Raw genomic sequence first — 19,676 nt, 5'->3', positions numbered from 1 at the left:
TGTTTCTTTCTCATATCACTAAAAGGAGCCTGCATACAACTTGCGGTAGTCTATTTTTTAAATACTCTTTGAAATTTACCGTGTATTGTGATCAGGGAGTAGGGAATAAGTGAACACTTTCAAACACAACCATTGTCTAAAGAGAGAACATTGGAGCAAAGAACATATCTGGATAAAGTTATCTGCCCTTATTTTTTGCTTTAAGAAATATTTAATGGACTGCAGACACCAAAGTGGTTGTGTTGGAATTCTGTGTGTGAGTGTCAATAGAAGGATTTCTGTTGAATGTTGAAAATGTGGCTACTTTTATCAGGGATAATCAGTGCATAGAAGTGTAACATTCAACTTTATTACAAACGATTATTTAACATGGCATAATTGCTATTTTTTTAAAACAATATTTTATGATTGAGTATGAAGTCAGATGCCTTATCCATTAGGCCACACAGCCAACTAACCCGGTTTCTGGACACACAAAATTTGCAAATATATTATTCAACGGCATACCAGGCACTTAATATAGAATTCAGGCAATTGAATAGAATTTTTCAAAGTCATCCAACATTACTTTTACGAACAAACGGAGTAAACGCGGTCATCCAGACCACTAGATGTCGTTAAAGCATTGTCATCTACTTGACAGCATGCCGAAGCAGCGGAAGCTTTCGATAAGAATCTATTCGTCACTTTTATCACATTTGTGGTTGATAGCCTTAATGAATTTGTGCGTATTTATGTGGCTTTTGGTCGTTGTCTTGTCGTGAGAGTTAGGCAGACTTGAAGTCAGAAACTATTGGCTCGTTAGCTCACAATCGAGGCAAAAGCAAGAGCCAAACATTGCAGTTGGTAACACGTGGATGGATCCATCATGATTTGACTTAGGTAAGTTGATAGAAAGACGTCACCTAGTATCATTGTACACATATATCAATATCTGTCTGATTGCTTACTGCTCACCGCGTTTTTGAAACGGTCTTATAAAATTGGTCGTCTTTTATTAAGACTACACGGATATATTTAAGCCATTGCTTCATCCGACTGTTGGCTGAAGTGCAAGTCAAACATTGTATATACTGATGCAGTTCTGAATGTTTTTCATGAGCTTGAGGCTCAAATACAAAATACAGTATAGTGATGCGGTTCTGAATGTTTTTCATAGGATGCAGCGATCTATCCAGATGAGATGATGCTGCTTGTGACGTTGAAAGTGATCCGCTGTTCCGTGCACAAGTCCATCATCTCCACAAAAGGGATATGGTCCCGCTCCCTCTGCTCCACAAAGCCCCGCTCAGTGCAGGGCGAGGACACAGGAGAGACCCGTCTGAACCCCCTTAACATCCAGATGCTCTCAAAAAATCTCCACGAGCAGATCTTTCGAGGCCCGGTGCCCGAGTACAGAGAAGAAGATGTGGAACACGCTATAAAGCACTTGCAGAAGCATCAGCTGTGGGGGAAAGAAACGGCACTGTTACAGGACATAGAGCTGAAGCTTCCCAAAATGTACGGGGACAATATTGATGAGCACTTCCGTGTTTTGGCCCAGAAGCAGAGTCTTCCTTACCTGGAAGCGGCGGCGGAGCTGCAGCAAGCAGAGCTTCCTCCCATGCCTCAGGAGTGGGCATGGCAGGTCGGCTGGACACGTTATGGGTCCGATGGGGAGAGTCAAAGGGTTGACTTCCCAGACGAGACAGCACTTGTGTTTGATGTAGAGGTGTGCATGGCAGAGGGACGGTGTCCAACTTTGGCAGTTGCTTTATCGCCAACACATTGGTAAGGGCATGCCAAGTTTAATGATTATGTTGATAAGCTCAATGCAAATGGTAACGTGGTGAACTAGTGATAAGCAGGTCTGAGGTTCAGGGTTCGAATCTGGGCTCTGGCCTTCTGTTCAATGTAGTGTTAGCGTCCGCACCATGCTCCATACGAACAGTTTCACTTTGTATTTGTCTTCTTTGACAGTCCCGTTCAATAAATGGTCGGGAGTGTATCAGTGACTTTTTTCTCACATCACTCGAATGGTGGTGTGTTTAAAGCTTGCTCTCATCTCTAACCAAAAACAAAATCAAGCGAAGGCTCATAACTTTAAAAACTTGTAAATTGGGGTACTTGTAACAGTGTACCACCGTGCCTGGGTTCTGTACGGTCATGCAAGTTGATGTGTGTCCATTACTAGGTACTCTTGGTGCAGCAAGCGTCTGATCGAAGAGCGCTACTCCTGGTCAAACGAGCTCATCCTCGCTGACCTCATCCCATTGGAGACAGCAATGAATACTGTCCGTCCACCAGGGGGTCAGTGGAAGGAACGGCTCATTGTGGGCCACAATGTCAGTTTCGACCGATCTCACATTAAGGAGCAATACTTACTGAAGGTGAATGTTTTAAAAATGGCTGTATGAGTAGCAGGACATTTAATTCATATTCATTTCTCAAGGGGTCTAAGGTGCGCTTCATGGACACGATGAGTCTTCACATGGCTATCTCGGGCCTGACGGGCTTCCAGCGCACACTATGGATGGCCAACAAGTTGGGCAAGAAGGTGGGCCTACAAGAGGTCAGCCAGCACATGAAGAAAATGGGACAGAAAAGAGACAGTCCCAAGGTCTGTGTATTTGACACTGGGTTGGTATTGTTTTAGACATAAACTAATGAAAACATTCACAATTTAATGTTTTTGTGTTTAGATTGGATTCTGGGACTGGGTGAATATTGGCAGCATCAACAATTTAGCTGATGTCCATGCCCTGTATGTGGGAGGGCCACCATTACAGAAAGAGATACGAGAGACCTTTGTAAAGGGCTCGATGATGGATGTCAGGAACAACTTCCAGGTCTGTTTGACTTTGTGTCCATTGTTCATCCAGCTATCAATGCAACAGTGTACCGGAGCATTGTCTTTGCTGTCCCCTGCAGGAGTTAATGCGGTACTGCGCCTCAGATGTGCAGGCCACCCATCAAATATTCATTGAACAGCTGCCCCTCTTCATGGAGAGGTTGGGACTCGGAATACATATTTCTTAAATTGTAGTAATTGGTGGATCTTAATAATTGTTTTGTCCCCCCCCCCAAAACAAGATGTCCCCATCCAGTAACATTTGCCGGAATGCTGGAGATGGGTGTGAGCTACCTTCCTGTCAATCAGAACTGGGGGCGATACCTGGAGGATTCCCAGGACGTTTACGAAGAGCTCCAGAGGGAAATGAAGAAATCTCTCATGACTCTAGCCGATGATGCATGCCAACTTCTGGAGGACGAGGGGTGAGACAAAAACCTTCATTTCTGGAACTGCATTTTGTCAGAATAATATACTTAGTCCTTGAGAGTAAAATATAATTAACCTGAACCTTCTATACCAGTATGAAAAGTCAGAACCGTAAAGGCTTGGATGCATGGATCCCAAACTCAACCCTATTTAAAAAAAAGTAGAAGGGATCAACTAGAACCAAGATTATCACTCAGGCCCTCTCACCTCTCATCAGTTATCCCAGATGTTACAAATACTTCAATATCATGAAAATTACAGCAACAGATATTTTAGGTTTCCTTATCTCATGCTTTATGTATTTTTCCCCTAGATTCAGAAATGATCCTTGGCTTTGGGACCTTGAGTGGGATGTGCAGGAATTCAAGCTGAAAAAGCTGCCAGCCAGCAAAAAGAAGTCATCTGAAAAAGCAGTTGAATCCCAAACTGCTGCTCCTCTTGCAGACTGGATGGAAGGTATCTCCTCAAAGTGTGGCTAACCAGATTATAGAGGTCTTCATTCCAAAAAGCCATTATGTTCTGATTTACTTCTACAAGATACAGGGCCACCATCTGAAGAGGACACTGCAGCGGGTCCTTGTCCCAGCAGGCTAGCTGTGGATAAACTCAAGAAAACAGTGACTCGACTTCCTAAGAGAAAGCAACACCTGCCTGGACATCCTGGGTCAGATCTCCACAGTGACAATTTTACTTTCACTTTCCACTGCTCCTCAATGTCAACTGCATCATCAGGTGGTATCGTAAGCTGTGTGAAAAGATGTCTGCAGACAGCTGGTCTCCTGGAGCAAACCTCATTAGTCTTCAGATGAGAGTGACCCCCAAACTGATGGGTCTGACATGGGACGGATTTCCCTTACATTACACAGAGAAGCATGGCTGGGGGTATCTGGTTCCGGGACGTAGGGATAACCTGGACTCCCTGGAGGAAATCATCGGGCCAGCCGTTTGCCCTCACAGGTATGTTGTGGAGCATGCGCTAAAATAGTTGTTCTCAAACTGAGGCAGAATAATTTGCAGCAAATTCTGTGGAGACTTTTTCTCAATAAAATTAACATACCAAGCTAATTACTGTCTCCTATAGTTTAGGACAGTTTAGGGCTCTGATATTGTGACATCTCAAATAAATGTGTCTTCCCTGGCTAGATAGCAATGTAAGGCAAAGGGAACTCAGCAAAAATAGTGTGAGCACATTGGGACAAAATAATTTAACATGGACTGCTTTCACAAAGGCCACCATGGGTTTGGCAATATTCAAAGAAAAAGTGAGTGGCTTTTTTAAAAAAAAAAAAAAAAAGGTCAGTTGTGAACACACGTTGAACTTATTTTCAATCAAATTCGGTTATGGTTTAGAGTCTAATCATAAACATAAATAGATAACACCTCCCATGGCATTTGGGAACTCACCTTAGTTCTGATCAAGTGCCATTGCAATTATGGGGCGGGGGTCCTTGGAAAACTTTCCTCTGCACCCAAACAGTTTGAGAACCACTAATCTAATTACTAAATGTCGCCTGCATAGGATGTATTTGAGGTTTTTGTCCTCTACAGAGAGATTGAGCATGTTTACAGAGAGTATTGTGATGAGAACTGCAAGGGGGAGCCTGAGTTTGGGGACTGTGCACCATCCGATGACCTTATGTGGACTGACAGCGCTGTTTGGGCAAAGGTACCGAAGCAGAATGTGATATGACTCACAGTGCTGCTTCAAAAACATCCATTAAAAAAAAAAAAAATATATATATATATATATATTTTTTTTTCCATCAGATGCTACAAAAAGGGCTTCCTACTAAAAAAAAATATTTCCCCCCCACCAGGTGGAGGAGTACGGATCACTGGAGAAATTAACAGAGGAACAAGGAGTGAAAGCGCTGACAAACGTGGTATCCAAATTGACCTTTGTTCTAATGTCCTAAAAATGTCGCATAAAACATTATACGTAGTTATTGTTTTTACAGAAGCCACAACCTACCCGCAAGTCCCACCCTGTCCTAGAGGACAGTCACTGCCACTATCACCAAGGAATCGGCCCCTACAACGAAATAAACATACCTGGGTGTTGGTTTTTTAAACTACCACATAAGGTAAGGTGTCAGTGCTTAGTCAGTTAGTGAAACTCGCAAATCTCTGTCTTTTTCAGGATGGTAATCAGAATAACGTTGGCAGTCCTTTTTCAAAAGACTTCCTTCCTAAGATGGAGGATGGACTCTCAGAGCGGGAAGGAGTGGAACGAATGCCACACGTGCCTTAGAGATCAACAAAATGATGTCCTTCTGGAGGAACGCTCATAAACGCATAAGGTAGCATTCATTGGATGTATACAGTTTCTTGTCATTGCAAAATTTCAGGTCTGATCTCACAGAACATTGTTGATTCATGGATCGTGAATTTTGCTGTTCTCCTCCTTGTTAGAGTGTTGTATACAAAAAGTACAAAACATTTTAGTACTACAAATAGAAGCTTAGATCATATAAAATTGCTTGAAATCAACCTGGAACATATCATGTTTTCTAGCTCCCAGATGGTTCTATGGCTACGGAAAGGAGAGCTTCCTCGTGTGGTGAGCAGGTTAGTAGTCTACTACCATTGCGTCGTATCAGTAGTGACCACGAAAAGTAAAAGGGAACTCATTATTCATACAATGATTGGTGTGGTTTCCAAAGGCACAAAGACTTTGATGAAGAGGGGCAGTACGGTGCGATATTACCTCAGGTGGTCACTGCTGGAACTGTCACACGAAGGGCTGTGGAGCCAACGTGGCTGACTGCCAGTAATGCACGCGTAAGAGACACACTCATCACTCCCTATGTACACATCTAATGGTTATGCCATTTTGCAGTGCTGTTCAAATTTGTAGTCACTCTACATCAGTGGTTCCCAAAGTGGGCGGTACCGCCCCCCTGGGGGCGGTGGAAAGATCTGGGGGGGCGGTGAGGAAGAAAGGGGCGGTAGGGGGGCGGCAGTCGATTTGTACACAACACGCCGCTCTGGCCCAGTCAGATCCGACAGCATAGACTACAAAAGCAAAAGCTCAGGTTTGTAATTTCAAGCATGTAATGTTCAGAATTTTATCTTATAATATAAACCGCATTCTGGCGGTCAACATCATGCAGTCACCTTGCTTCTTTCCAAGCAAAGAAACCGACTGAAAATTACTGACCGCGGGGATCTACGACCAATTTATAGGTTATGGCAGCAAAATATCTTTAGTATAAGAAGCACAAATAAGGATTGGTTCTTGTGTTATTTTTTATCATCTTGACCTTAATCGAATACGTCATAATTATGCAATAGCAGGAAATACTTAAAGGCATGCTTGTGTAGTGTTTGAAATGAAAATCCTTATGAAGTAATTTAGGAGTATGGAATGAGTATTCCAAACACAGCCTATCTGTTTTGTGTCCTTAGCGGGACAGAGTGGGCAGTGAGCTTAAGGCGATGGTGCAAGCACCACCAGGTTACCACCTTGTTGGAGCCGACGTGGACTCTCAAGAGTTGTGGATTGCGGCTGTGCTCGGAGAGGCCCACTTTGCAGGCGTACATGGTGAGATTTGGCATCTATCTGTTCATTTTTTGATACCATTGTTCAAGGTCACGGTGGGAAGCGGACTTGTACGCCCTGGACCTGTCAATCATACCACTGACACAGCCTACCCTTCACACTCTTTCTTACGTCGGCCTATCCTTCCCATTCTTTCTTACGTAGCAAATTGAATCATATTTTGGCTTTTTCAGCAGCTTGTTTAGTGGTTGTCTTTGCTTTCTGAAGACTTTTAGCATGTAAAATACAATATGCATGCAAAGCTGTTGCCTTGTGTTTAACTTATTCATTGAGAGTGCCGTGAGTAAATCGAATTAGTATAATTTATTTATCTTGCATATGCAGTACTCAAATTAACCTAAATAAATAAATTATATTACAGATTACTTATTTATCTTGAGTATTGTTTATCGCCAGCTTCTGCTCTTTTGAAAGTAAAGTCAACTTCATATGAGGAGCCGTAAAGGCTTAATTCTATTTCAGTGATGAAACTAGAGTCAACCTGTAACAACAAAAACACGTTATGTCGCACCTGTAAGCCAGTCACGCAAGATCTTTCTGCGCGGTTCAGGTTGTACGGCGTTTGGCTGGATGACACTTCAAGGGAAGAAGAGCCAGGCCACCGACTTGCACAGCCGTACCGCTGACGCCGTGGGCATCAGCAGGGAGCACGCCAAGGTGTTCAACTATGGCCGCATCTACGGTGCCGGGCAGCCCTTTGCCGAAAGGCTGCTGATGCAGTTCAATCATCGCCTCAGTCAGACAGATGCGGCCAATAAGGCCAGACAGATGTATGCTTTGACAAAGGGATTACGCAGGTACTCTCATTCATTGGAATGCAGTGCCTTGGCTTAAGAGTTTGAAATTGTTCTCTACCATGCTCGTAACACAAAGCACTTTCCAAAATGACAAGATGGTGCATCTCTGTGGTGTTTTTCTTTTTTTGGGGCAGATATGAACTATCAGACGAAGGTGAGTGGCTTGTCACTGAGCTGGGAATTGAGGTGGAAAGGGAGGACGATGGCAGCGTTTCCCTCCAAGAGTTGCGGAAGATCAGTCGACTGGCTTCACAGAGGTGAGAAATGACGACGATTAAACGACAGTTTTGTAAATCTCGGATTATTATTCACGTTTTCTGTATTACTATTTGACCCAAAAGCTCTCGGCGGAGGAAATGGGATTTAGTTAGCAAACGAATATGGTTTGGGGGTACAGAGTCAGACATGTTCAACAAACTGGAGAGCATTGCGCATTCAGACCAACCAGCGACACCTGTTCTGGGCTGCAGGATAAGCAGAGCTCTGGAGCCCAAAGCAGTGAAGGATGAGGTGAGTGACGCAACCGAGCCAAAAAAAAATCTACAGACGTTAGAGGTAATTTATTTGTCTAACATTTACTATTATAGTTTGCAACAATAGCTTCACCTGCAGTGCACGTTCTAAGGCTTAGATATTTAACATGTGAGATCTCGTGTGTGTGTATATATATATATATATATATATATGCCAGTTTATTTTTGTTTTCGTGTCAGTTCATTACTAGCAGAGTGAACTGGGTGGTCCAGAGCTCTGCAGTGGATTACCTTCATCTGATGCTGGTGGCGATGAGGTGGCTCTTCGAGGAGCACGACATCGACGGCCGCTTCTGCATCAGCATCCATGACGAGGTGCGCTACCTCGTCCGCAGCGAAGATCGATACCGAGCGGCACTGGCATTGCAGATCACCAACCTTCTTACCAGGTCTGACAAACGATGGGATGGATGCCTCTCAAAACTAAATTGTTGGAAATGCGATTTATAGTATTCTGTGTTCTTCTGTCTCCCGCAGGAGTATGTTTGCACACGCTTTAGGCATGCGGGACCTTCCACAGTCTGTGGCTTTCTTCAGTGCGGTTGACATCGACACGTGTCTGAGGAAAGAGGTGACGATGGATTGTGTGACCCCCTCCAACCCTACGGGTGTGGAAAGAAAATATGGCCTTCCTCCTGGTGAGCCTCAAACCAAATACTGCATACTTATCGACAATTATTTTCAACGTTGGTAGTTGCAAACTGCCAGCCATTCTAGCAGAGTGCAGTCATGTAGTTGAGTGAGGTGATCCATATTATTTAAACAGCTGTCAGTACACTGCTTACAAACATAAAATCTCAAGCATAGATTTCACTATAATTGTGACTGACTTTTGATTACAGTTTTATTATTAGATCTTGTGAGACTGTGGATATATATTGTGGAATGAGTGATTTATCGATTAAGCTTCCAGTTACAGTAGATCAAGAATTAAGCTAATTAAGTTAATTTATTACTTAGCACCAATGATACAGTATAGTACAGTTTAATGGCAACTATGGGAGAACCTCTACAAGTCAGTTATGTGTTAAGTAATAGAAAATGTGCTCAATATAAAGTTTATTAATTAAATTGCACAGTTGGAGAAAACAGATGAACATACAAGATATGCTTTCAGGTGAAGCCTTGGACATCTACCAAATAGTTGACATCACCAAAGGCTCCCTTAATAAAGGAAGATAACAGTTTATGGACCAGGTGAAGGACTCTCGTAACATGAACGCAAAATGGAGAGATGCCTGGAAGCTCATCAGCTTAGTGATGCGTGTAACCAATTGGAGCGGCTTATTGTTTTCGCTTCTTTTTCCGTTTGGGTTCTTGAGTCTCTTCTACATCTTGTGACTCACCCTAAGGAACACAAACGGATACAAATGGTGAAAGCAGGCCGGGACAGATTTACCCCCCCCCCCCCTTTGTGTGGAGATGACGCTTACTTCCACAGTGTCGTCTTGTTCTTGTAGGGCTGCATCCAGAGTGGCAGCATTGATGCGGAAATCTCTCGAGGTGCTCAGTTTCATGTATTGCATCAGATTTACCTGGACAGTGCCAATTGTTGAAAAGATTTTGTTTTGTTGCACACTTCCCCCCCCCCCCCCCCCCCCCCCAACATTCACACATACCTTTGACTTCTTTGAGAGTGTGATCATGTATTTCTCATACTCTTCAATGCTGAAGATCAAGTTTGGTATGGCCTTGGTCTGACGCAGAAGTTTTGCCTACCCAGAAAACAACATGGGTGTATTCATGTCATGCTTTCGTTTCAAATGTATATTGTACAGTTTATAGACATTTATTTTTAACAAAAATTATAATGTATTATCAGGCTTGTGGGCAGCATTATTGTGCTTAGTAGCGCACCGGCAGTGAAAGCAAATTCATAACATTCAAGAGTTGAGAGAGTTAAGTCAACTTGGATAAACTCCAGCTCACTTGATACTGACCAGCATAAGGGAATGATTTAGCCACCATCTATCCCGTGGTTAGGGCTGATTAGGGTGTGTGTATATAGACACCATTCGCCAGTCGGTTGTCGTCATTTTGTCTGCTTTGACACACACGCCTTCCATCTGATTCCCAATTTCCTGATCCGCTGTGTAACGAGATGCCACCACGACGCACAACGCGAGCTCACTGACTGGTCACCACGTGCACCCACTCTAAATAAACAGTCCGTGTTGCACATGGTTGTACCGCCTCGTTTGTGACAGGCTGGCTGCCGCGCTCTCAGCATGTATTTAAACGCCGTTTTCCCGTCACTTATAAACCCGCGAAGTAGCACATTTGCGAAAGGTGAAGCGCGAAGTGGTGAGGGATCACTGTCAATACAAATTCCTTACAGTGGCAGCAGTGTTCACTTCGTTCTTCTTTTTCTTCTTGTCTGCCCCTCCAACACTTGAATCTCCCCCCTGCAGAGAATTAATGGAAACACTCACCAACAGTATTTGATATTAAATGACAGCTGGTGTCCAAACAATGCACGGAACGATTTTGATCATTTGAATCCATCCGCACCTGAACATATGTGATGAAAAAGTAGCATTGTGGAGTCAGATGAGATCCAGACAGTTTGACCTGTGTTAAAAAAAAAAAAAAAAACATTAAAAAAAAATAATAATAAGCATGACATCAAACTCCTTCATGTGGCCCAGACTCACCAGCTTTTCAAAGCGTGAAGGTAATCTAGCACTCTGACTGGCACAAAATTGAATGTACTACAAAGAAAGAAAAAACATTTATATCAAACTGGGTACCGTAAGACCAGAAATGGAAAAAAAAGTAAATTTCAAATTAAGATGGGAAATTGTGGAAGTATCCAAACTGAAAACTTTTTGAATGTGAATTAACTGAGAATTGAGGGTAATTGAATGGAAAGGTATTATATTGAGGCTTAAACATTTGGTTGTAAGCAACCAGAACAAAATAGCCCCTTGCCCACATGAGGGCATAATTCAGTAATTCTATTTGTTTAGATTAGGTGACTATTGGAAGCTACCTGCTTTATTCCCATTAATTTCCACAGAAAGTTTAGAATGTTTCCTGTGAATTTTGCATCCCTGACAATAAGGAGACAGAGTACATACATATTTAACCAGCGTGGTGAGGATGGTATAAGTGCGACTCAACGCTCGGAGCAATGTGATGGTGCAGGTTCCAAGCTGCAATGCGGTCTGGACCAACTCGTTTAATGCCGTCAGAAGGGTTCCAAGCTGCAGTGTCACTGCTTTCTCAACCGGATCCTGGTGGCCTGCAGATTGCGTGGCCGCTTCTATTTGTCAGAAACATATCAGTGTTTGTTGGCATTATTCATAGACAAGAAAGCCTTAAACTTGCCAGTGAGCATTATTGTTTAAAAAAAAAAAAAAAGGAATCCTACCTGGATCTGATTTGTCAGTAGCCAACTGGTTTTTCCTTTTGCCAATTAGCCAGTCCACTTCATCTAGCACCTTGTCCACTAGAGGCAGGACCAGCATCTGGAGTTAAAAGATGACAAACATGTCTGTTATGAGAAAGTAACTTGGCTTCTCGAAGGGGAGCGGCAGGGGCGGGGAGCACTTACTGCTGCTGTCGATGCCGTTTTCATGCTCACAATAGCAAAGTGGGACTGCTTTTCTACCTCAACATCCTGATAAAGACAACAATAAGGCTGACATGACGGTATGCATTCATCCCTCCCATTTTCTATACTTTTAGTAGAGTCAGTAATGATGCGGCAATAACGACATTGTCATTGCGTCAGACATCCAAACTCTTGCTGTCCAACATTTCAGTTTGGCAACAGCATCTCTCACAATTTGTACCTCATCAATATCTCCGAGGTGGCTATGGATGTCCTGACAGAGTTCGAGCAACAAGCTGGTAGGGCTCTTAAAAAGAACATGCAGGCTGAAGAGAAGTGAAAGCAGCCCCTTTGACAAAGCAGAGTCCTCTGAAAACAAGGAGATCTTTTAGTACAACTAATCAAAACCAGACAATGACACACTCTGGCATTAACTCACCAACGCTGGTCTCCTTGCAGATTTTCACTGTCCATGTGATCATCTGAGTAAACTGTTTATTTGATGCAAATGTTAGCAGATCTACCATAAGAGCATTTAAATATAAGTACGATGTGTACCTGCTGAGAGGAGGGCTTTAGCTGGAGTGAAAGCACGCTCAGAATGTTAACCAATAGCTGAGCTTCTTTGCTGTTAAATTCCTCCTCTCCTCCACTCAACTGGGCGAACAGCGCTCTCTGTTTACAAACGACGAAACGGTCAATGAGTGGAGACTTTTAAACAATATGAGCAGCAATCTAGCCATTCATCATCGATACAGTTTATCCTGTACAAGGTAAAGGAGAGCTGGAGCTTAATCCTGCTGACTTTGGGCGAAAGGCTGGGTACACCCTGAACTGGTCAGCAACTTGAGTCTTTAATCAAAATTAAGTTTGGAATGCGTGAAAAAATTGAGTGCTTAAAAAAAACACGGCAAACATGTCGAGAGGAAATAAAGACCTGAAATTGACGAATGTAAGAGTACGTCATCTGTTCGCAATCTTCTGACTCAGCAATGTCCTCCGAATTGTCTAAAAGATAAAACAGATTGCAATGAAATTACACTCTCATGTCTTTTATCTCTATTAAACCTGAGAGTCCAACCAATGAATGAGAGAAGTTTGGACATCTTATCAGGGTAGCGCTGCTGGCAGGTAGTGAATATCCCGAGAAGGCCTTCCAGGCTCAATTGTGACAGGCTGGATCGTTTTTCTTTTTTCCCAGCATCTTCCGCTGCGCTGGGAACGTTGGTATACCGCCACATCAGCACGCTGTAAAATGGTCGTCGCGTTACAAACAGGTATCTTGTGTACAAAATGTCAAAACACGTCTTCCCTGAATGTATATCAAATGCAGCAAAATGATCCCTTACCTTGTCATTTCACACAGGAAGCGGAACATCAAGTTTGAACTTTGGCCATCTGGGCCGTCAGTAACTCCGCTATCTTCTAGCTGCTGGATCTTCTGCACAGCCACGCTAAGCGCATAACGTACAAATTCTCCACTGGAGCGCAGCACGTTGAGAGCCTCCTCTCTGCTCTGAGAGCTGTCTCTGGAAACCGCAATATTCTTTCTTTATTACCTGTGCCAAGGTCAGTATATATGTTTTTGTACTTATGTTTGCATCTAGTACTTATCATCATACTACGTCTACTGCTTGACAACAGCCATGCGCTCTGGGAAGAGCTTTTCTGGGTATGCTGTCCCCAATTTTAAGTGTAATGTTACGCAGGGTGGGCAGATGCATCAATTTTCACACACTTGCGAATAAGTCAATCCATTCAAATTGGCTTCCCAAAAATGATTAGAGCACCTCATTTGTTTTCTCAGCTATGCTTGTTTGGCCAACGAACAAGGAAAACATTCACAAGAATACAAAGTGCACGTGTACATACCTAAAGAGCGCAGTGACCAGAGTCGATATGAAGCGCACCGAGAGCAAACTTCTAGGAGTCTTGTTTGACAGCTGTCGACCTTTCCCGGATTTCTCCCTCAGGATCTCACACAGCTTGTTGTAGCGGTTAAACAGCTCCAACAGCTCCTCAAAGGCATTTTTACTACAAGTGTCCCACAAAGTTTCCCGATATGAAATTCCCCACATAATTATGAAACACGAAAAGGAATTGACAAATACCTGTAATTGCCTTTGACAAAGTTGTACTCCAAGAGGACCTCATAGAGTCCTATTACGAGCCCAGCGTAGATATTATTCTTCACACCAACACTGGATGCGGTGGAGAATTCTGCTGACTTGTCCTGATGAAACAGAATACGACCATGGAACTGGGAAGAATGGGGTCGCTTCAAGTGTAGACAATTGACTCTGGTGTAGTACCAGTTCAAAGTCCTCCATTTCACTTTTGATCATGCGTTTTGTGATGCTGTCTAGGATCGTCTGTAGCTCGGACTGGTACCCCTCATCCTCGTCATCATCATCATCATCATCACTGTCGTCGGATCTGATTTTGGCTGATCGCTTCATATTTAAAAGCCACAACAGACACTGCACGGTACAGCCTACCAGGTGGGCCTGAGATTGTAAAGAGTCACATAGCAGATACACAAAATTACAGATTAAGGCTTCCACTCTTGAGGTAAGATTCTAACAGGACTTTGACATGGTAATAATTGTCTGTTGATCCAGAGGGATGTAGAACAGCCATAATTAAAAACGAATGTAAACCAATAAACCAGCTTCACTAAATTTCAACGGTACCAGAGGCTCCTGAAGGTGGATCTGTTCTGCATTAGCTGTGATGCAAGGCTGCAATTTCACCGGGGGCAAAAGATCTTGTTCGGGTTCGTAGTACTTCCTCAACTAGGAAACAAACAAACCAAAAATCTAAAACGCATATAACATGATATGGTCATCATACACGAATAGTAAGAGACGTTTCAACCTGTGAGAACAGCGTCTGCATGACGGAACTTGCAAGTTGGGAGTTCCGACGAAGAACATCATAGAAGCCCTTGAGTAACACATCCGTCAACACAGCTCATACAAAAAGGGGATGCATCTTTTCTTAAACAAGAATGCAATGTAATATTATGCAGTTTTAAAATGTTGGCTTCTGCTGTCGGGCGGTCGCTGGAACTCGTTACGCATTTGTTTCGCAGCTATACAATCACCACAAGCAAAAGCAACCATTCAGACGTTCAAATCTGAATCGATGTATATTCCCTGCAAAATGTATAGAAAATAATGGAAGTTGATCACAAGACTTTAAAAAAACATCACAAACCTCATAGAGCATAAGGCGCACGTCAGCCTGCTGGCCAAGGCAACGGCGCAAGCTGCTCAAGATTTCCAGACAGAAGGCCTCATTGGCAGCAGCGTTATATCGAGAATGAACATCCACTTGGATCTGGTTGGATTTACGGGACAACAGTTGAGCAACTGGCAGAATTTATATCATAAGCATATGTATTTTGCCCTCTTGCTTTATTACGATTTAATTCTAGCTTCATGTGCTTTAAAGGAGTCGTGCGTTTTTTCATGTTCAGAATTCTTAGGTCGCTGGAAAACATGACCGTGACTGCAAAAATTCGGCAATTTTCCAACATGTGGAAACAAACTAACCCTTTCAACAATTTCAGGCAGTCGTACAAACTTGAATCACTTAAATGCACATACAAATAATGCATCAAGTAATGACCTACCTGGCTGGAGGAGATTGTCTGGCTGCACTGACTGGAGGCCAGGCTGCCAAGCACTTTGAAGTTCTTCAGCAGCAACAGGAAGCCAGTAACAGCGGACTTTCGTCCATCCAACTGACTGGAAAAGAATCAGAAAAGATCTTTAACAGGAATCTCAAGATGCCCATTTGGCTAGTATGTAGCTACCATGATGTGGCAAATATTCAACATTAAAATACAATTCCAATGACAAAAAAAAGAATGCAATGTAACAGTCCACATACCTTGAAAACATGGCCTTGCGGAGCACCAGAATCAATGCGTCTTTCATGGACATGCTGACTTTCAGCAGAGGCTGGGAGTCAAACAGTGAAAACATTTAGAACCTGTTTCTAGTTACGTATTTGTATGCTGCGTGGTTTTAGTACCTGGATAGCTTTTAGCAAGCCCTGTACAGTGGGCAGGGGGAGATATGACAGATGGTCAAACGTCTCGGTAACCTTGGAGGATGACTCCAGCAATATCATTGGAGCGGAGGTTACAATGTCTGAGAAAAGGTCTGAGGACACACAGACACGAATCAAATTAGACCCGACAGCACTTTTTTCATTTAAGAGCTCCACTTGCCAGCCACAACATTAGGACCACTTGCACAATCTACTGAGATGCAATACAAGAGTGGTGTCCTTAAATCCCACCTGCCTTTACAAAGAGTAAAGTTGAGTTTTGAACTGTATTGGATCATACTGTGTAAGTGTACACAACAATGTGGGAAATGATTGAACATTGCGTTACCTAAAAAATGATTGACAGGTGAGGCAGTCTTTGCGACCAGTCGATTCAGAACTTGCTCCAGGATCTCGCCTCTGATTGCCTCATGCATCTTACAGCGCAAAAACACATCACAGGATGACAGTACAGTAAAAAAGTACAGATATTACACCCCCCAAAAAAAAGAAAAGTTACCTTAAAGCCCTGGAGGAGTACCTGACCTCCAAGTTTACATGCCAGCTGAGTGGGGGTCCGGGCCACAGTAGAAGAACCTTCATTGGGCTTTCCAAATGGTCCGGGTTTAGGTCCAAACGTATCCATTAGAAAGAAGCCCAGCTGCACCAGGCCCTGGGTCACATGATCCCATCCAAAGACACTGCACAAAAAGAGTCATGCAAAGATATGAATGATTACATTAGAGCTGTCAAATTAAATCAATTCATTGATAACTAATTGATCAAATATTTGATAGTGACAGCATTTGATGACATTGCCTGTACAGTTAATAAAAGCTATGACCCTATAACACATTTCTCCCTACTTTATCCATATTTTGATTGCTGTCTATGATCAAATGAACTCCTGCCCACACCTGCTCTTCACCGTGTCCAAAATCATCTCAGCGACACTTAAGTGACCAGGCACAAGGTCCTGCAAGAACTTTGACCCCTGCAGTAGCTCCTCATCTTTGAAGCTCTTGATGATTGCCCCCTTGAAAAGTGTAAACACCTATTGAAACCAGAGAATGTTTGTCATGAATAAGCTAACAAGAGACAGATGAAGATAAAAGTAGCATGATAGTGACTTCTGACCTTTTCCTCATAGAGCTGTATTCGTGTAACAGAGAGCAATACAGCCACGCTGAAAGGGCAAAAGTCCCCAAAGGAAGCCTGGTGGAAAGGAACAATTGATGACATCCATGAAACGTATTCATTCGATTGTCAGTTTTAGGAAGTGACAGATGAGGCACCTTGACGCTTTTCAGGAATTCTCTCCCAAGTTCGTGGTCGAGCCTCAAAGCAAAAACAATGTGGAGAATAACAGTGCCCTCCACATATCTTAATTGGTCCTGTGGAATAGATTGAACTTCTAAATCCAAGTTCCTGAAAATGGGAAGAAGGACAGTCATGAAAGGCAATGGCAATGTCACTTGCATTGTTTAAATCACCCACTCTCCGTGTTTCTGCTCCTTTTGGTGGTGAAGGTCTTGCTGCTTAAAATAACTGACAATTCCCTCGAGGACCTGTTTCTTGCAACCCTAAAAGATGCAGCATAGCATTTTAGACTGAATGGAGGACTTGAAAGCAAGACATGCCTGTCACACACAATTCTACCTTTGCAGATAGCAAGAGCAACTGATAAACAAGTGGCGGAATCTCCTGCAGGTCGAGCTTGCTGAACATCCGCAGCGTTTTTTGAACCACAAACTGCAACTCATCCGATGACAGGGGCACATCTCTAAAATAAAGCAGGGACATTCAAAAGGGTCAAAACACGACTTTGAAAATGTTGGTAAATACAACTAAAGCGAGAAGTTACCTGAACATTGTAGTTAGGTGGATAACACATTGTGTGTCCCATCTGCAGCAAAAATACAACTCGTGGTGAGTTTATACCCCGAGTGTAAATGATTGTTCAGTATTTACTAGTTTTTGGTGATTGAATCAAATTGCCATTGTTACTTAATGTTGGTGCACAGAGCTGCTATGAGTAAAAAAATAATATTTTGTAAGGCTGAAAGTATGAGTTATTGCATTACATCACCTGCTAGAGCAAAGGCTGTTGATTAGTTGTTTCTTGTATTGCTCACCACTGAGCTCACCTGAAGTTTAAAAAAAGAGGTACAACAGAAAACAGTTAATTCCAAAGTTTAAACCATATATAATGTATACTAGCATACTCATTCACTATTTGTACGAACCTTTGCCGTACGACAATGTTTCACAAGCTGTCAAGGCAGTAAGTACAGTAGGAAATAGCTCCAAGGATTTGCCATTGCCTATTTTTCCTGCCTTGATTTCTTCAACAAATAGATTTGCTAGTTGTGCAAGACAGGGTCCAACCAGAGTGTGCGTCTGCATTTACAGAAGACAATCAAACACTTATCAACCAAGTAATACACTGTAAAGGCATTCATTGCGACAAAAACAGTTTCCACAATTATCTTGGACGTGAACGTGTTCATATTTTCAATTGCTTTATTCTCTGTTGCATTTTTGTAAGATGAATTATGCTTTTGTACCTCCAGCATGAGCAGTCCAATGAGATCTGCTGCCACTTCACTTTGGAGGTCACCAGACCCACAGAGAGGGATGCAATGTTGATAAAGCAGGAGTCTTCGTTTTGACCCATCAGTAGATCCAGGTGGTGAGCCTAAAATCAAGTGGCAACATACATATATATTGTTTATCTGGCAGCGATTATGTGTGTGATGTGTAAAAGTCACACTTGGGTCTAGAATCTAGAATCAAACTCATTTTTTTTCACAGGCCGCATTGTAGTCATAGCTTCTTTCGGAGGGCCATTATGACTGTCAACCCAAATAAATGTATGAGCACCTCATATTATATACAGTAAAAGCTTCTAAACAAACTGACAACTCGTTTTCAAATCAGACGAGTAAAAACTGGTCACATGTTTAAAAAAGAAGATATTATTAAAAGTGAAGACAATTTGCAATTCTAGTAATGACACAAATTTGATGCACAATTTGTCTTCGCGGGCCACATAAAATGATGTGGCGGGCCGTATCTGGCCCCCGGGCCTTGAGTTTGACACCTGTGGTCTAGATCCAGAAGCACGCTAATAGCTAGAATGATGATAAAGAGTAGAGAAAGGGGTTACAAATACATATTTTACAATAATTCACAAACAAAAAAAACCTGAATGAGAATCTGCTTTATTACCATTGTCAGTATAGGAGTTCACAAACTAGGAACGTTTTAATCGTGCAACACGAAATAAGGATAAATAGTAAAAATATCCAAAAGTTCTTACCTTTGAAAATGGCTTTAATAATTTTGCCGATCGTATTTCCCTTTAGTGCACAATTGGAAATCAGCGCAGTCAACTTCAAAACAGAAAAGTGTTTTCCATTACTAACCAGAAAATATTTGATCGAACAGTGCAACTCATGCATGTCAACACCAGTTTACCTTGCCTTCAGTGAGAGTGGACAAATATTTCTGAAGTTCTCCAGAACTGTCAGCATTGGATAAGGAAATAATTCTGTCCACGTCTGCCTTCATAGTGCAAGATCAACACAACAAGGTAAACAGTCTTTCCACAACCTCCTAACAGTAGCATATTTCCCGCCAGCAGCAAGCACTTCCGGTACCGTTTGGTGCGTGTTGTTGTTAGTTTCCTCCAAACGCATCATGTTTAAACTTATTCATTCGTAAACACAAATCAATCATACAGTTATCTCAAGCATAAAATGAATTCAAAACGTATCTGTGAAACGTTATTAAATAGGTGTCTTTTTTTTCTTGTGCCAGACATGTTTTGTTTTTTTATTATTATTTTAAACTTCATTCAGCTATCCCCGTGATGTGACCAAAACTATCAAGGCAACATCCTTAATTA

General features: G+C 42.4%; 2 protein-coding genes across 4 annotated transcripts; one reads left to right on the top strand and one right to left on the bottom strand.

Moving 5' to 3' along the window:
• Positions 1–641: 641 nt before the first annotated feature.
• polg (polymerase (DNA directed), gamma) lies at positions 642–9,972 on the top strand. Its single transcript, XM_037255273.1, is given in 24 exon segments — positions 642–882; positions 1,160–1,770; positions 2,174–2,369; positions 2,432–2,599; positions 2,682–2,828; positions 2,911–2,990; positions 3,073–3,255; positions 3,573–3,715; positions 3,797–3,923; positions 3,992–4,216; positions 4,808–4,925; positions 5,077–5,142; positions 5,218–5,343; positions 5,400–5,463; positions 5,466–5,559; positions 5,774–5,827; positions 5,923–6,040; positions 6,668–6,803; positions 7,372–7,618; positions 7,753–7,875; positions 7,960–8,128; positions 8,332–8,540; positions 8,629–8,789; positions 9,269–9,972. Coding segments are annotated over 23 exon segments (3,606 nt in total). The 5' UTR covers positions 642–882; positions 1,160–1,183; the 3' UTR covers positions 9,334–9,972.
• Positions 9,196–19,445, bottom strand: fanci (FA complementation group I). Of its 3 annotated transcripts, none has more exons than XM_037255270.1 (37): positions 19,247–19,445; positions 19,089–19,161; positions 18,334–18,464; positions 18,013–18,166; positions 17,856–17,913; positions 17,631–17,672; positions 17,426–17,549; positions 17,264–17,349; positions 17,062–17,194; positions 16,904–16,981; positions 16,684–16,820; positions 16,287–16,467; positions 16,116–16,203; positions 15,749–15,879; positions 15,605–15,675; positions 15,345–15,459; positions 14,927–15,049; positions 14,585–14,653; positions 14,401–14,502; positions 14,020–14,214; positions 13,819–13,940; positions 13,580–13,741; positions 13,057–13,236; positions 12,789–12,955; positions 12,645–12,715; positions 12,266–12,382; positions 12,147–12,198; positions 11,949–12,076; positions 11,708–11,773; positions 11,525–11,621; positions 11,232–11,416; positions 10,806–10,862; positions 10,663–10,722; positions 10,488–10,556; positions 9,771–9,866; positions 9,504–9,686; positions 9,196–9,404 (listed from the first exon to the last, which is right to left on the bottom strand). In XM_037255270.1, the coding sequence occupies exons 1-37, from the start codon at positions 19,337–19,339 to the stop codon at positions 9,285–9,287; spliced, it is 4,116 nt and encodes a 1,371-aa protein (XP_037111165.1). In that variant the 5' UTR covers positions 19,340–19,445; the 3' UTR covers positions 9,196–9,284. The 3 variants fall into 3 exon arrangements, with proteins under 3 accessions (XP_037111165.1, XP_037111166.1, XP_037111167.1); XM_037255271.1 differs by having other exon boundaries at positions 9,360–9,498; positions 9,585–9,686; XM_037255272.1 differs by lacking the exons at positions 9,196–9,404; positions 9,504–9,686; positions 9,771–9,866 and adding an exon at positions 9,966–10,059 and having other exon boundaries at positions 10,469–10,556.
• Positions 19,446–19,676: the final 231 nt, after the last annotated feature.

The sequence above is a fragment of the Syngnathus acus genome, chromosome 6, assembly GCF_901709675.1.
Source record: "Syngnathus acus chromosome 6, fSynAcu1.2, whole genome shotgun sequence".
Taxonomy (NCBI): Eukaryota; Metazoa; Chordata; class Actinopteri; order Syngnathiformes; family Syngnathidae; genus Syngnathus; species Syngnathus acus.
This window is presented reverse-complemented; position numbering and strand designations above follow the sequence as displayed.

Excerpts from the sequence above, each read along its gene's own strand:
- fanci (XM_037255270.1), bottom strand. The coding sequence starts at position 19,339 with ATGAAGGCAGACGTGGACAGAATTATTTCCTTATCCAATGCTGACAGT. Across the intron at positions 15,676-15,748 it reads GCTTGCTAAAAGCTATCCAG|CCTCTGCTGAAAGTCAGCAT; the intron begins GTACTAAAACCA and ends TTTGACTCCCAG. Across the intron at positions 9,867-10,487 it reads AAGTGAACACTGCTGCCACT|GCAAAACTTCTGCGTCAGAC; the intron begins GTAAGGAATTTG and ends TTTTCTGGGTAG.